The 14,333-nt window shown below is 51.2% G+C and overlaps 1 protein-coding gene across 6 annotated transcripts in view; it reads right to left on the minus strand.

Annotated features, from left to right (window-relative positions):
• The window catches only part of TSPAN12 (tetraspanin 12), a 64,591-nt gene that overhangs the window by 18,145 nt on the left and 32,113 nt on the right, over positions 1 to 14,333 (minus strand). For 4 of the 6 annotated variants that reach the window (XM_072764899.1, XM_072764898.1, XM_072764897.1 and 1 more), the window contains exons 5-6: positions 8,958 to 9,032; positions 3,588 to 3,695 (exon numbers count right to left, since the gene is read on the minus strand). In XM_072764899.1, the coding sequence (XP_072621000.1) occupies positions 3,588 to 3,695; positions 8,958 to 9,032 (183 nt within the window). The remainder of the gene's footprint in view (positions 1 to 3,587; positions 3,696 to 8,957; positions 9,033 to 14,333) is intronic. The other 2 variants (XM_072764901.1, XM_072764902.1) reach the window with 1 other exon arrangement.

The raw sequence follows: 14,333 nt of genomic DNA on the forward strand, positions 1-14,333 counted from the left end.
AGCGCACATCACAAAAATCACCCGACTTGAATTCATTAGCCAGTAGATTTTCAAAAAGTTTTTGAGATATAAACTCAGGTTGGGCCAACAAATGTTTATGCAAGTGAACTAGAGTCTTGAAATAAAGTATCGTATTCTAGCACCATCATTGCAGAAGAAATGATGTGCCTTCAGCTTGAAAAAAATTGGATTTAAGAAAAGCTACGTTGTCTTTTGGTCTTTTTTTGTCTCATTTCACCAGGGATTAGCAAAAACTTTCTCTGCTCAAAGTTTAGAAATACTGCTTCAGGGACATATGTAGATTAGGTTAAGAATAATTAGCTATGATAATTTTCTGCCCTTGGGTAGAAGGAGTTCCTCTTCCCTATAGTCAAAAACAAGGACTCTGGGCAATCACTGAGAAGAATTTTGCCAAGAGTGACTGGTTCTGCAAATTATGCAGCACAACAGACCAATCTGTGTCCAGGATTAACACCATATCACAATCTACCATTTCAAAATCCAACAAAAATCAAACTATGAAGATTTCTGAACTTCTCATGTAAAAAGAAACAAGGAAAATACTAAAACTGATTTTGCATTTTGCATTTGCCTACATATCTAACTTTAAAAAAATCATCCTAAATGAGGAATTGCTCATGTTACAATTAATACACTATAATTTTCTGAGAAACATTTCTTAAATATCTTTTGTAAACTTGTTGTAAAAGCTACAGAGGTACCACAAACATCACAAATTAAGTCAAACATAATTTGACATCATGTATTCTACATAAGTCAATGAATATCCATCGAAAACATATGTAGTAAAAAGATTTCACCTTCTAAAAATCATAAAGTACTACATTTCGAAGTCAGGCTTTTTAAATCCTTGCACTCAGAGAAAACCTACTTCTCTCATTTCCTAAGGACATGTGTTTTTCTACGTTGAGGACAAAAGTACAGTTCTTGGAACTCAAACTCCATCCACAATAGAACAGCCCATTTATCTGGCCTTGTCAGGAAATGAGGTGCTCCATAGAAATGACTTTTCCAAATAACTTGAGCATACCATGTTCAGTGCCAGATGTATTTTTTTTTTATTTTAATAAGTCACTGAGATATTTTTTTTCTTTTTACATAGTTGTTTCTCTGTGTCAACAGAAGATACTAAATTGGAACTGAATGTTTTCCTGGAAACTCCCCTACATCAGTATGGCATGCACATGACTAGATCTACATCTCCTTGCAGTTTCCCACCATTAAAATCACAGTGTGAGATAAAGCCACTTTTGCCTGCATCCAGTCAAACTGAAAAATATCACCACTATTTTACATAAGTGGAAGGTGAGGTTCTCACAGGCTGAATGACTTGTGGAGACCACAGACCAGTGTGTTGCACAGCCTACTTATTCCAAAGCCTGTTTCCCAACAATTAAGTTAAAATAATTAAGTACATGCATTTTTAAGAATCAATTTTATGGGGCACCCGGGTGGCTCAGGGGCTGAGCATCTGCCTTCGGCTCAGGTCGTGACCCCGGGGCCCCAGGATCGAATCCCACATCGGGCTCCCCCCGTAGGGAGCCTGCTTCCCTCTGCCTGTGTCTCTGCCTCTCTTCCGGTGTCTCTCATGAATAAATAAAATATTTTTTAAAAAATCACTTTTTAAAAAGATATTAAATAAAGATCTCTGGGGCTTAAGTGAGAGCCCACTACAGTGAAGTACATACATGCACAGAACTGCACTGAACGGGTCGTCAGGACAACTGGGGCCTGACGAGGTCACTCTTAGCTCCACAATTTATCTGGGGGGTGGGGTGTTATGGGCTGATCTATGTTTCCCCCCTTCCAAAGTTCATGCTGAAATTATAACCCCCATATTTGGAGATAGGATCTTTACAGAGGGAATTAAATGAAAACCAGGTCACCAGGGTCACTAGGGTGGGTTCTAGTCCCATATAAGAGATGTCCTTATAAGAAGAAGAAATTTGAACACGGAAACATATAAAAGGAAGATGACGTGAAGACACAGGGTTGAGATTTGTCTACAAGCCCAGGAGAAGAGCCTCCAAAGAAACCAACCCTGCTCACCTTGATCTCAGACTTGCAGCTTCCCAAATTATGAGACGATACACTTCTATTCTATTGTTTCAGCCACCCAGTCTGTGATCATTTATTACCGTCACAGCCCTAACAGACTGACACAAGGGGTTTTAAAAAAGACTCTCCCTCAGGGTGACCAGAGGTCTCCACCCTCCTTTTGTATGAAACAGGCCTGTGATATGGAGGAGGGAACTTAACTATGCAACAAAGCTAAAAAAATATGTGGTATTGTTTGCTGTTCTGTACGCTGTCCATCTGGATGGAGCCCCTCTTCATACCACTGGGGAAAAACTTGCTTTGTTTTTTTAACCTGGATTATCATGGTCCACATCAGAAATCCCAGAAAATAAAGAGCTCTGGGCAGCTTCAACCCAGGCCAGTAGTTGAACACAGCTTACTATAAATTCCCTAACGTCTCACCTATTTTCCCTCTATGTTGTTTTTAGTACAAATGAATGGTAAACAAACAAAGCCAGGAAGCATTTAAATAAATAGGAAATCTGTGTTACAATGATAATTTTCACCATCTAACACAAAGAGCCAGATTTGGAGATTATCCTGGACTTAAATTTCTGCCCGCATCCCAGACAGAGTAACTGCGCAGAGAGCTGGACATCCAACAGGTGAGACACGGATTCTCACAGGCTTCGTGGCCAGCTCGAAAAGAAATGAAAGGAAACGGGTATACTTGGTCACCCGGGAATCTCTGACCACAAGGAAATAGCTCGGAAGAAGAGCGTGGTGTGAAGCAAGACCAGTGGTGACCTTCAAATCACCAGGTTTTAAACATGTACTTATAGTCTGTGTTTGAGAAGATGACTGGACGCGGGGCTATGTGGACGTCAGGTAAGAAAAGCTAAAAGCACCTATGCTTTGTAATAACCAGGAGCTAACTGAGCTCAAACTCATGATCCCATTTAATCTGCTCAACAACCCAAGGAGGCAGGGTACTTTTATTATGCCTATCTTACAGGCCAGGAGACTGAGGCTGAAAGAGGCTAAGTAAATTACAGAAGCTCCTGTAATAGTAAGTAGCAGACCCAGATTTTGAACCAAGATCCTTCTGACTAGAAAGCTCATAATGATACACTGACGCTTCATTCCCACAAAAGAACCATTATTAAAAAAAGAAAAAAAAAAAAACTGTTTAAAACAAAGACAGCTCTAGAAGTCATGAAAAATTATCTATTCAAGTAAGAGTTGGCGATTTATCAAGAAACACTCATAAAAAGGAAATCTCACAGTAGTTTAGCAAAATAGCTTTTAAGAAATTCTTAAAATATACGTGAACCATGCAAAATGAAGGGGAAATGGTAGACACAGGAGGAAAAGCAGGGCATGGAGTCACTCAGGGAATTTCTCAATAAAGAATTACACCAGTGGTAACTGAATCGCAGGCTTACCTTTTCAGCACAGAGAAAATGACCAACGCTAAAGCTTGAACATTTGTTTTGAGAGTGCGCCATTTATTCCATCCCCTCTACCTCAGAAATTGTAGCACTTACCTCTCTCTGGAAAAAATTCCAAGCGTGAGTAAGCCACCGGTATCGAGGTAAGCCATAGTTTGTCATTCTGGCTTTCAAGGTGACCATGTCGGACCACTGTACTGGCACCTGGAGAAAACCAACGGAACATCAACAACTGGAACCCACCAACACACAAACACCAACGGCGCACACGCTCATACACCTACTGGGAATGTACTGCAATTCGCAAATACTATTCTAAATTTATATTCGTGTGTTAAGCTTTAAGCTAATTTCGCCTAATTAAGCTTCAAGGTTATTAGCTATTGATTAGCCAATCTCTGTGTGTAGATGTTTACAGTAAAGGAGGAAGTTCTTTACATGAAGCAAAAAAAAAGCAACATCAGTGAATGCCAAGATCCAGCTGAAGGAACCCACAAAACAAACAGTTTACTGTGCATCCTGCAGATCCAGCTGACCGGCTCCTCGTAACACACGATCCCCGCCCAGAAATGCCCTTGGATTTGATTTCATAACGCTATGGAGCTGGTCTTTGAATTGACTGCAGACAGTAGGACTAAGATAAAGGGATGAGACTTAAGAAGGGAAAGAACCCAGGCTCCAGCTGTGGCTACCACATAGTTTTATACAAGAAAAGTAAAAGTGAATTAAAGCTTGAAAAAAAAAAAAAAAAAAAAAGAAGGGAAATAACTCAGCTCAGGTCACGCCTTGCTCCAGAATATGTGTGTAACTATCTTCCCCCAAATTGGACCCTGGACGCATGCTGGAATTTTAGGAGGAATACCTCTCGAATTAAAGCACATTTTGTGCTCCCGGTCTCAAGTCACCTAGCACCGTGTCCCTTAATCATGACAGAGCTTCAGGTACATGACACAACAGCCGGCCCGAAACCCCGTCGTCATCCTATCGAGCAGCCTCATCTATGGTGCCCGGGGGAGCTGACGCACATGTGGAACCAGGTTCAGGGCACGTAACCTCTGACCTGCACAGTAACACAGACACGCTTAGCCAAGCAAGCTGGCACCAACTCAAGATCAGGACTATTCTGCAAGCTTATTTTAAAAACTGCAGTACTGGGGCATTCCCGGTGGCTCAGCGGTTTAGTGCCACCTTTAACCCAGGGTGTGATCCTAGAGACCCGGGATCGAGTCCCACATCGAGGTCCCTGCATGGAGCCTGCTTCTCCCTCTGCCTGTGTGTGTGTCTCTCTCTCTGTGCGTCTCATGAATAAATAAAATCTTTAAGAAAAAAAAAACTGCAGTATCGGGGCGTCTGGGGGACTCCGCAGTGCAGCCTTGGCCTTCAGCTCAGGGTGTGGCCCCGGGGTCCCGGGATCAAGTCCCTTGTTGGGCTCCCCACAGGGAGCCTGCTTCTCCCTCTACCTGTGTCTCTGCCTCTCTCTCTGGGTCTCTCATGAATAAATAAATAAAAATCCTTAAAAAAAAATAGTATCAATAGAAGTAGTTTAAAAATTTCTGAGCACACAAGGTCTTCGTTGTTTTCGGTTGTTCATTTTCTCCTCTACTACTTGGAAATGTACCTACAAAAGAAAACATGCCGACTCTTGGGCACCCAACTTTGCTGCCCTCAAAATGGTCGTGTTCACATAGTTTCAATCAAGTTCTGGGAACTAAATCAAAACTCAAGCTACTCACTATAAATTATCACTCATATTCTTTTGAGTATGAAATAAATAGAAACAAAGTAAATCTCTAGAAATTTATCATCCAGAACAGCTAACATTACTGGCAAATTTTTCTAAAGGAGAAATAAATGAACAGGAGGTGAGAATGTATAAACGACAGAAGTAACAGGGAAACAGACTGATGTCCAATCTCCTGATTTGGTTATTAGAACAGTCTGATTTCAGATTTTATTTTACAAAACAAATATGAGTTGTTTCCCTCTTGTAACCACAATCCATGGGAGACCAAATATGGCAAGACACAGAGGAGATGGTTGAGGTTCTGGCACAAAATCCTGTGATTTGGCCATAAGGGAAAACACACTTACTGGCTTCTTGCATGGAACAGCTAAGAGCACAAAGCCCATTCTATGCAAAGGCTGGGTTCTGCAAAATTTGGCAGCTAATAAACTTTAATGGCACTTTTCATTCACACTGCTATTAGTGCAAAAGCAATAAAAAAAAAAAAAAATCCCTGACCAACTTTTTTTCCAAAGGACCATTTTCCACATTTCACTCTTGAAACAGCTCCAACAGCTCTCGCATTATCCTGGTGACTTAATGGGGGAAGATTTACATCAGTAACCTAGGTTACTAGGTTAAGTGGCCTAGGCACCCACTCCAAATGGCTGGCACCGGGCACCCACTTAGTACCCTGTTACCAGGAAGATGTTTGCAGACTGCCCCTAACGGAATAGAAGTATCTTCTGGATTTATGTTTATACGAGAATCAAGGCATTTCCTTTCAAATACCTTAAATTAATTCATCTACTTGTTATAACTTAGGAGATTTATCAGAGAACAGGATGGCATAAAAACTGTACAAACCGTTTTAAAACCCACAGAAAATAAACTCATTCCTAAATCCTTTTATTTATCAAAAGGAACATGATCAAAGGTCATTAATCAGGGCGGCCCGGATGGCTCAGCGGTTTAGCGCCGCCTTTGGCCCGGGCGTGACCCTGGGACCCGGGACTGAGTCCCGCATCGGGCCCCCTGCATGGAGCCTGCTTCTCCCTCTGCCTGGGTCTCTGCCTCTCTCTCTGGGTCTCTCATGAATAAATAAATAAAATATTTTTTAAAAAGTCATCAATTAAATGACTACGATCTACTGCTTGAATGTCAAGGAGATGCATGTATTTTCTGGAAACAGGAAAAAATCGGAAGCGACCAACTCTTTATCAGTAAAACACAGGAGCCGAGTCCTTACCCCCGAGGGTACCATGCTCCTAGGGACGGACGGACCCAGGATTCCCGAGGCCACAACATGCACCCCCCGAACAGGACACTTCCCAAGTTCTCACTTTATTTCATTAAACGAGTCTGGGCTCGCCCTGACTTTCCGGCTTGTAGGACAAGGAAATCGCCGTCAATTCTCTGTCGCTCGCGGAGCCGTGGACCCGGCAGAGCGCGCGCAGTCCCCGGCGCTCGGTCCTCTCCGCCCAGAATTCAGACCCCGCCTGACGGCCGCGGACTCCCCAGACCTTCCAGAACCTTCCCGCCCCCAGGGCCTCGCCGACCGACGCGGGCTGACTGAGCGCCTGCAGTGAGCGGCCGCCGCACGGCCCAGGCGCGACCCCGGGTCCCCGCAGGGAGCAGGCTCCTCCCTCCCCTGGGTCTCGGCCTCTGGGTCTCGCTGTCTCTGGGTCTCTCATGAATAAATGAATAGAATCTTAAAAAAAAGAAAAAAGGGGATCCCTGGGTGGCGCAGCGGTTTGGCGCCTGCCTTTGACCCAGGGCGCGATCCTGGAGACCCGGGATCGAATCCCACATCAGGCTCCCGGTGCATGGAGCCTGCTTCTCCCTCTGCCTGTGTCTCTGCCTCTCTCTCTCTCTCTCTCTGTGACTATCATAAATAAATAAATAAATAAATAAATAAATAAATAAATAAATAAATAAATAAATAAATTTAAAAAAAAAAAAAAGAAAGAAAGAAAGAAAGCTCCTAGACTCACCTCGTCGAGCTCCTACGTGTTTACGTGTTCAAGTACCCGGGACACCCGGCGGGCGGCGAAGGCCCAGGCCCGCCCTTCACGGCCGCCGGCCCCTGCCCTATCCCGGCCGCGCCAGCGTCCCCCGCATCGCGGCCCCGAGGAGGCGGCGGCGGCCAGGACGGCGGGCGGGACGCGGACGGGGCCCCGCGTGGGCGACTCCGAGGAGCACGCGCACCGCCGCGCGACGGCGACCCTCCAGGCGGGAAGCCTCGGCGCCGCTCGGCCCCACGCGCGCCCGCCTCCAGTCGTGAGGCGCAGGCCGGCCGGGCGCGGAGGAGCCGCCCCGGGCTGAGCCTCCGCAGCGGGCGCCGCAGGCCGAGGTAAGCGCGCAGCAGCGGTGCAGGCGCGCCCAAGGGACCGCCCCGCTGCCCCGGGGTCCCCGCCCGGCCCCAGGCTCCGCCCCCAAGCTCCGCCCCCTCCGGCCCCAGGCTACAGGCTCCGCCCCCCGCCGGGCTCCAGGCTCCACCCCCTCCCCGCCAGGCCCCAGGCTCCGCCCTCCGCTGGGCTCCAGACTCCACCCGCCTCCCCGCCAGGACTCAGGCTCCGCCCCTTCCAGGCCCCAGACCTCAGGCTCCGCCCCCCGCCCCGCCAGGCCCCAGGCTCCGCCCCCCTCCAGGCCCTAGGTCCTAGGCCCCAGGCCCCAGGCTCCGCCCCCCGCCAGGCCCTAGGCCCCAGGCTTCGCCCCCCGCCAGGCCCTAGGCCCCAGGCTTCGCCCCCCGCCAGGCCCCAGGCTCTGCACCCCGGCCAGGCCCTAGGCCTCAGGCTCCGCCCCCCGCCAGGCCCCAGGCTCCGCCCCCCGCCAGGCCCCAGGCTCTGCACCCCGGCCAGGCCCTAGGCCTCAGGCTCCGCCCCCCGCCAGGCCCCAGGCCCCGCCCCCCGCCAGGCCCCAGGCTCCGCCCCCCGCCAGGCCCTAGGCCCCAGGCTCCGCCCCCCGCCAGGCCCCAAGCTCTGCACCCCGGCCAGGCCCTAGGCCTCAGGCTCCGCCCCCCGCCAGGCCCCAGGCCCCGCCCCCCGCCAGGCCCCAGGCTCCGCCCCCCGCCAGGCCCTAGGCCCCAGGCTCCGCCCCCCGCCAGGCCCCAGGCTCTGCACCCCGGCCAGGCCCTAGGCCTCAGGCTCCGCCCCCCGCCAGGCCCCAGGCTCCGCCCCCCGCCAGGCCCCAGGCTCCGCCCCCCGCCAGGCCCTAGGCCCCGGGCCCCGCCCCCCGCCAGGCCCCAGGCTCCGCCCCCCGCCAGGCCCCAGGCTCCGCCCCCCGCCAGGCCCTAGGCCCCGGGCCCCGCCCCCCGCCAGGCCCCAGGCTCCGCCCCCCGCCAGGCCCCCTTCCCTTCAGGGCGCAGGGCGCCGCCAGGCGAGGAGCCCGGCTGTGGGCCGCCCGCCGCCCCGCGGACCGGGTGCAGCTCAGGACGCCGCAGTCGCCGCGGCCACCGGCGCTCCTCACGCAGGAAGAACATGTCGGTGCTCGAGGTAAGGGGCGGCGGCTGGGGGGCGCAGCGGGGCGTTCACTGTCGGGGTGCCGGGGTTGGGCCCTGAGCCAGGCCCGGGTCTGCCCCTGTCACGCCTGAGCCGCAGCCCAGCCCCACTCGGGGCGACCGCGCACACGGCCCAGGAACCCCATTCCGGTGAGTGGCCGCGTGCCCCGATGACCCCAAAGTCCCCGGTCCCCAGGCCGAGCCGGACGTGGCCCCGGTCGGACTACGGCCTCCTTGAACTCACCATGATCTCCTGCTCGTAGGTCCAGACGCCACACGCCAGTTCCACGCAGAAGATGACCAGCAAACTTCCGAAGTACTGCGGGGAAGAGAGCAACGGCCGTTAGGCCAGAGCGGAGCGAAGGGGTCCCCGGAGACGGGCGGCCGTCAGGAGCCAGAGGCACGACCCAAGAAGCGCCCTCGGCCGCGCGGGGCAAGTGGCGGCAACTTGAGAGCCGTGTGCAGACGGCACCTGCCGGTCCCTCAGAGGCCCACGGGACGGGCGGTCCCCCAGAGGCTACGGGACGGGCGGTCCCCCAGAGGCCCACGGGACGGACGGCGCCCCAGAGGCTACGGGACGGGCGGCGCCCCAGAGGCTATGGGACGGGCGGCGCCCCAGAGGCCCACGGGACGGGCGGTCCCCCAGAGGCCCACGGGACGGGCGGTCCCCCAGAGGCCCACGGGACGGGCGGCGCCCCAGAGGCTACGGGACGGGCGGTCCCCCAGAGGCCCACGGGACGGACGGCGCCCCAGAGGCTACGGGACGGGCGGCGCCCCAGAGGCCCACGGGACGGGCGGCCCCCCAGAGGCTACGGGACGGGCGGCCCCCCAGAGGCTACGGGACGGGCGGCCCCCCAGAGGCTACGGGACGGGCGGTGCCCCAGAGGCCCACGGGACTGATGACTCACCAGCTCACCCGGGGCCTCGCGAAGGGATGGGGCACCTCCTCTTACAGGTGACAAGGTGAGCGCAGACCACGTGAGCTGCTCGAGACCGTGCATTGTGCATGGGGGGGGGGGGGGCGCTGGACCCTGGGCCCGTCCTGAGGCTCACATGCCTCTGCAGAAGGCAAAGTGAGAGGCCCGGCTCTGCACTAATTCCAGCAGAAACAAGCCCCTGCTTTCAGGTTCCTCGCTTCTCCGGGGTCGCTGGGTCAGCGTGGGGGCCCTGGGAGCGAGCTCCCTGACCAACCCCTTCTGCCGGAGGGGCAGCTCCCCAAGGGCAGCAGCTGACTGTGCTCCTCCCTACCTAGCAGGTGCTCCACACGCACCTGGCCCAGAAAACAACAGCCGAAAGCAGAGCGGAGTGATGCCACAGGGAGAGGCTGGGCGCCAGGGGCTGCCTTGGGCGGGCCACCTTCACCAAGGACATTTTTAGGGTGAGTCAATAACGCCAGGTGCAAGGCTGCCTTCCCGGGAAGCCAGGAGCGCAGGAGGGGGTGCGCTGCGCTGGGCACGGGCAGCATATGTGGGCGAGGACCACAGTATGACGAGCCAGCTCTCCAGGGGTGGCAGAAAGGATTTCGGGTTTCATTCTAAGTGCGATAAAAATCCAGCAGCATGCCACACGGTCTGACAACATTATAAAAACACGATTCTGGCTGTTTTATTAAAAACAAACAAAAAACCTGTAGGTGAGCAAAGATGTGATCGGGCATCTAAATAAAAAATTGGTCTAGGACTAGGGTGGCAGCAGGGAAACGGGGGGGGGGATGGATTGATGGAGGCTGGTAAGCCATCAAAACGTGAACCCTGAGCTGCTCTGCTCCTGACGTTTGCCAAGAAAGGAGAGGCGGAAGTATAAGATGTAGAAAATTGGGCTCTTTTTCCACTACTTCCAGGCTCTATCCCTATGACTTAAAAGTATAAACCACTGCTATTAGTGTTAATTGGATTCCTTCATATAAAAAAATTAATAATATATATATAGCTATACAATGTCTCAGATAATAACACAGTTTGACAATAAAAATTGGATCAGAAGATAAAGTAATATTTTCTTAAGGGTAGCACATTTGACAAGCGCTTTTATTTTCAATATGTGCAGTACTCCTGGTCGGTTTCAATCTACTCAAATCTCATTGCCTTAAAGATCTTAGGCCTAAAATGATGACCAGAAGAAATATTGTGAACACAGTACTCCAGGTCAGGTTTTCTGCAAACTCTCTTTAGTGGCTTGTTGAAGAGATTTCTAGACATGAGCAATACTATATGAGAACCTTATGTTACAAAGAGACCAAATAATCAATGATCATAAGCTGGATCAATGTTTTCCTACCTTTGATAAGACCCTACGAGAGAGTAAAGCTCCCAAGAAACATTACACTATGGGATATTTTTGTTTTCTCAAATCCCTAACCTAAGTTATTTCCAACACTGACGTCTGGTTACGATGAACACCAAAGCAGACCTGGAAAGGCAAGACATCCCAAAGTAAAACATAGATGTGGCCGCTGGGGCTGGTCAGAAGGTAACCTTCCGTGGCCTTGGGGTTCACCAGGCAGGTGTTCTGGGTTGATTCCATATCCTTCTAAGTCCCACTTGAGTCACCTCTCTTGTTTCGTGCCTCCTGGAGTCACTGGCCAGTTGATGATGTCTGTGCTGCAGCAGCAGAAAGGCCCCAAGCACAGAGCCAAGGGCAAAGTGGCCAGATGTGAGCAGTACTCGCAACACCTGAGTAACCGCCAGGCCTATGGATCCAAGAGGTGCAGTAGCCAATGCGTGAGAGCCCCTCCGACTTCTTACAGCCAGATTTGCAACGGGTCAGCGACACCAGAGCTTAGGCATCCCCAGGAATGCATAAAATACATGGAACTAAAACAATCTCTCATTAAAAACTCAAAACTGAGGGGCACCTGAGTGGCACAGTCAGGTGAGCATCCAACTCTTGACTTCAGCTCAGCATCATGAGATCACGTCGTGCGCGTCAGACTCCGTGCTCAGGGTGGAGTCTGCTGGAGATTCTCTCTCTCCATCCCTCCTCCCTCTCTTTCCCTCTCTCTCTCTCTCCAATAAATCAATCTAAAACAAAACTCCAAAAAACCAAAAACTCAAAACTGAGATGATCCATTTTGGGAAGGAGGGTGTCCATATATGTTGGACACTCTTTTTAACTCTGGGGAAAGGCTAAAATGTTTTTTTATCTGCGGACGTCCAGTGATGTCGTTTGAGGCATGCCCTTCCATATAAAACGGTTCTTCTGTCTTTATCCTCCTTATACTCAAGAGCACAGATTTTATTTGACCTTTGAATTGAAAATAAAGTTTCATCAACATTCTAAAACTTTCTTGGATCAAAGTAAGTCTGGAATTTATATTCTCGCAAACAATGCAGCAGCTTCGTGGTCAGCTGCCTTGGCTTTGTTGGGCTTCATGCGTCCAGTCTTCCAATTCCAGGGAAGACACAAAATGCCAAAATGCATTGTTAACACAACACAGAGATCATTTATCCCTACTTTTTCTTTTCCGGCGAGCTCCAAGTCCTCAATGGTCATCCTCATATTGACTATTGTCCAGGGAATCACTCTACCACTATTTCGCTTAAGGGCTGGACCTGCGTTAAGGCATCTGCTAATGAGTAGTTTCAACAGGACAAAGCTGGCGAAGAATAAGAAACAGGTGCCACCGACATCTGCTATGACAAAGTGCACGCACGCGTCCCGCTGCAGCAGGAGGCCATGGGGGGGGGGGGGGGCTGGGAGCACAGGAACAGGGGAAAATGGCCCTGCCGCGCAGCCTGCACACCCCCGCTGGGGAGAGGTGTGTGCCCACCCGACATGCACGCAGCCAGCCCGCCTCCTCGGTGCCGTCCTCCCTGACGGAGGAAGAGCTCAGACTCTGACTCTGAAGTCAGACCCCATCGTGAAGGCAATCTGTGACCTCTGGCAAATCGCTCCCCGTCTGTCTGCTCCTCTGAATGGGAGACACAAAGAGCCTTCTTCGCTGTCACCATCAAGGCCCAGGTGATACGTGGGGAAGCGGTCTGAACGCTCTTTGAATTTCAAATTCGTACAACACACACGAAAGCTGTCCCGAACCATCAGTGACAGTGTCTCCCGCCAGCCGGCGGTCTCCCCGGGCAGGGCCCATGAGCGGCACAGGGGTGCAGTTGCATCCTTATCACAGTCCTGCGGCCCTTCCTCCCTCCTTCCCCCCTCCTTCCCTCCATCCTTCCCCCCTCCTTCCCCCTCCTTCACCCTTCCTTCCTCCATCTTTCCCCCTTCTTCCCTCCTTCCTCCCTCCTTCCCCTCTCCTTCTCCTTCCTCCTCCTTCCTCCCACCTTCCCCCTTCCTTCCCCCTCCTTTCCCCTTCTTTCCTCCTTCCTCCCTCCTTCCCCCTTCTTTCTCCTCCTTCCTCCCGCCTTCCCCCCTTTCCTCCATCCTTCCCCCATCCTTCTCCCCTCCTTCCCTACTCCTTCCTTCTGCGGGCAGCCGGGTGCCCCCGCCCTGCTGTGCACCGGGCCTCCGAGGCTCTGGCCTTGCACCCCGTTGGCTGCCTCACACACTGCCAGACCGCCGGTTCTAGCTGCCTGGGATCCTTTCCATAAACATTATTTTATCCCCAGGAAGTACCCATCCCTAGGCGGGACAGGTCGCACAGCAAGCCAGCAATAAATGTCTGGTGGATATAACGACCAGTTTACCAACTAAAAAGACCCATTTCAGATTTCCTTGAGATTCTCGAATTTGAGCTGACTTTCTAACACTTGACTCCCTCTGACTTCTGCTTATATATTTAAAGAAATTTAAACACTGTGTTTTACTATTGTCTTCCTCGTGGATCATTCTATGATAATTCAGTGTGTCTTTAAACACTTGGGACAACCTAACCAAGCTAAAGAAAAGGAGCAATGCACAGACTCCCCCCACCCTGCCTTTCCCTGGCTACTAACGACTAAACATTTCAAACAAATGAAGAATGAGAAACTGTGTGTTTATACAAGGAAATGAGAATGTGATCATTTGCATGATGAACTATTTTATTTGCTTTAAAAATTGTTCAATACTCAATTCCTTAAAATAGCTAAGTTCCTCTACTGTAATTAAACTAAAATTTGCGTCCTACAAATCTATGTTATCTTTAAGCACACAGTCATGAAAAAAAAAACTGCGTCAAATAAAGCAAGGAGACAATAGGACACACCTCCCAAGCGATGCAATTAATTAGTGAATTTTTTTTCCACCAAATCTCTCAAGCTGAGAGTAATTACCTTCAGTTAAAAAAATGAGAGCCCTCACTGGGTTGGATAAAAGATCAGATAAAATGCTGTATGTGGGGCAGCCTGGGTGGCTCAGCGGTTTAGCACCGCCTTCAGCCCAGGGCCTGATCCTGGAGACCTGGGATTGAGTCCCACATCGGGTTCCCTGCATGGAGCCTGCTTCTCCCTCTGCCTGGGTCTCTGCCTCTGCCTCTTTCTCTCTCTCCGTCTCTCACTAATAAATAAACAAATAAAAAATCTTTAAAAAAAAAAAAAAGCTGTATGTGAAATTGGCTCTTTTTAAACCAGACAGATGAGAGGCCCCTGGGGGGCTCAGCGGTGGAGCATCTGCCTTTGGCTCAGGCCGTGACCCCGGGGTCCTGGGATCGAGTCCCGCATCGGGCTCCCTGCACGGAGCCTGCTTC

Source organism: Vulpes vulpes, chromosome 7 (genome assembly GCF_048418805.1).
Source record: "Vulpes vulpes isolate BD-2025 chromosome 7, VulVul3, whole genome shotgun sequence".
Taxonomy (NCBI): Eukaryota; Metazoa; Chordata; class Mammalia; order Carnivora; family Canidae; genus Vulpes; species Vulpes vulpes.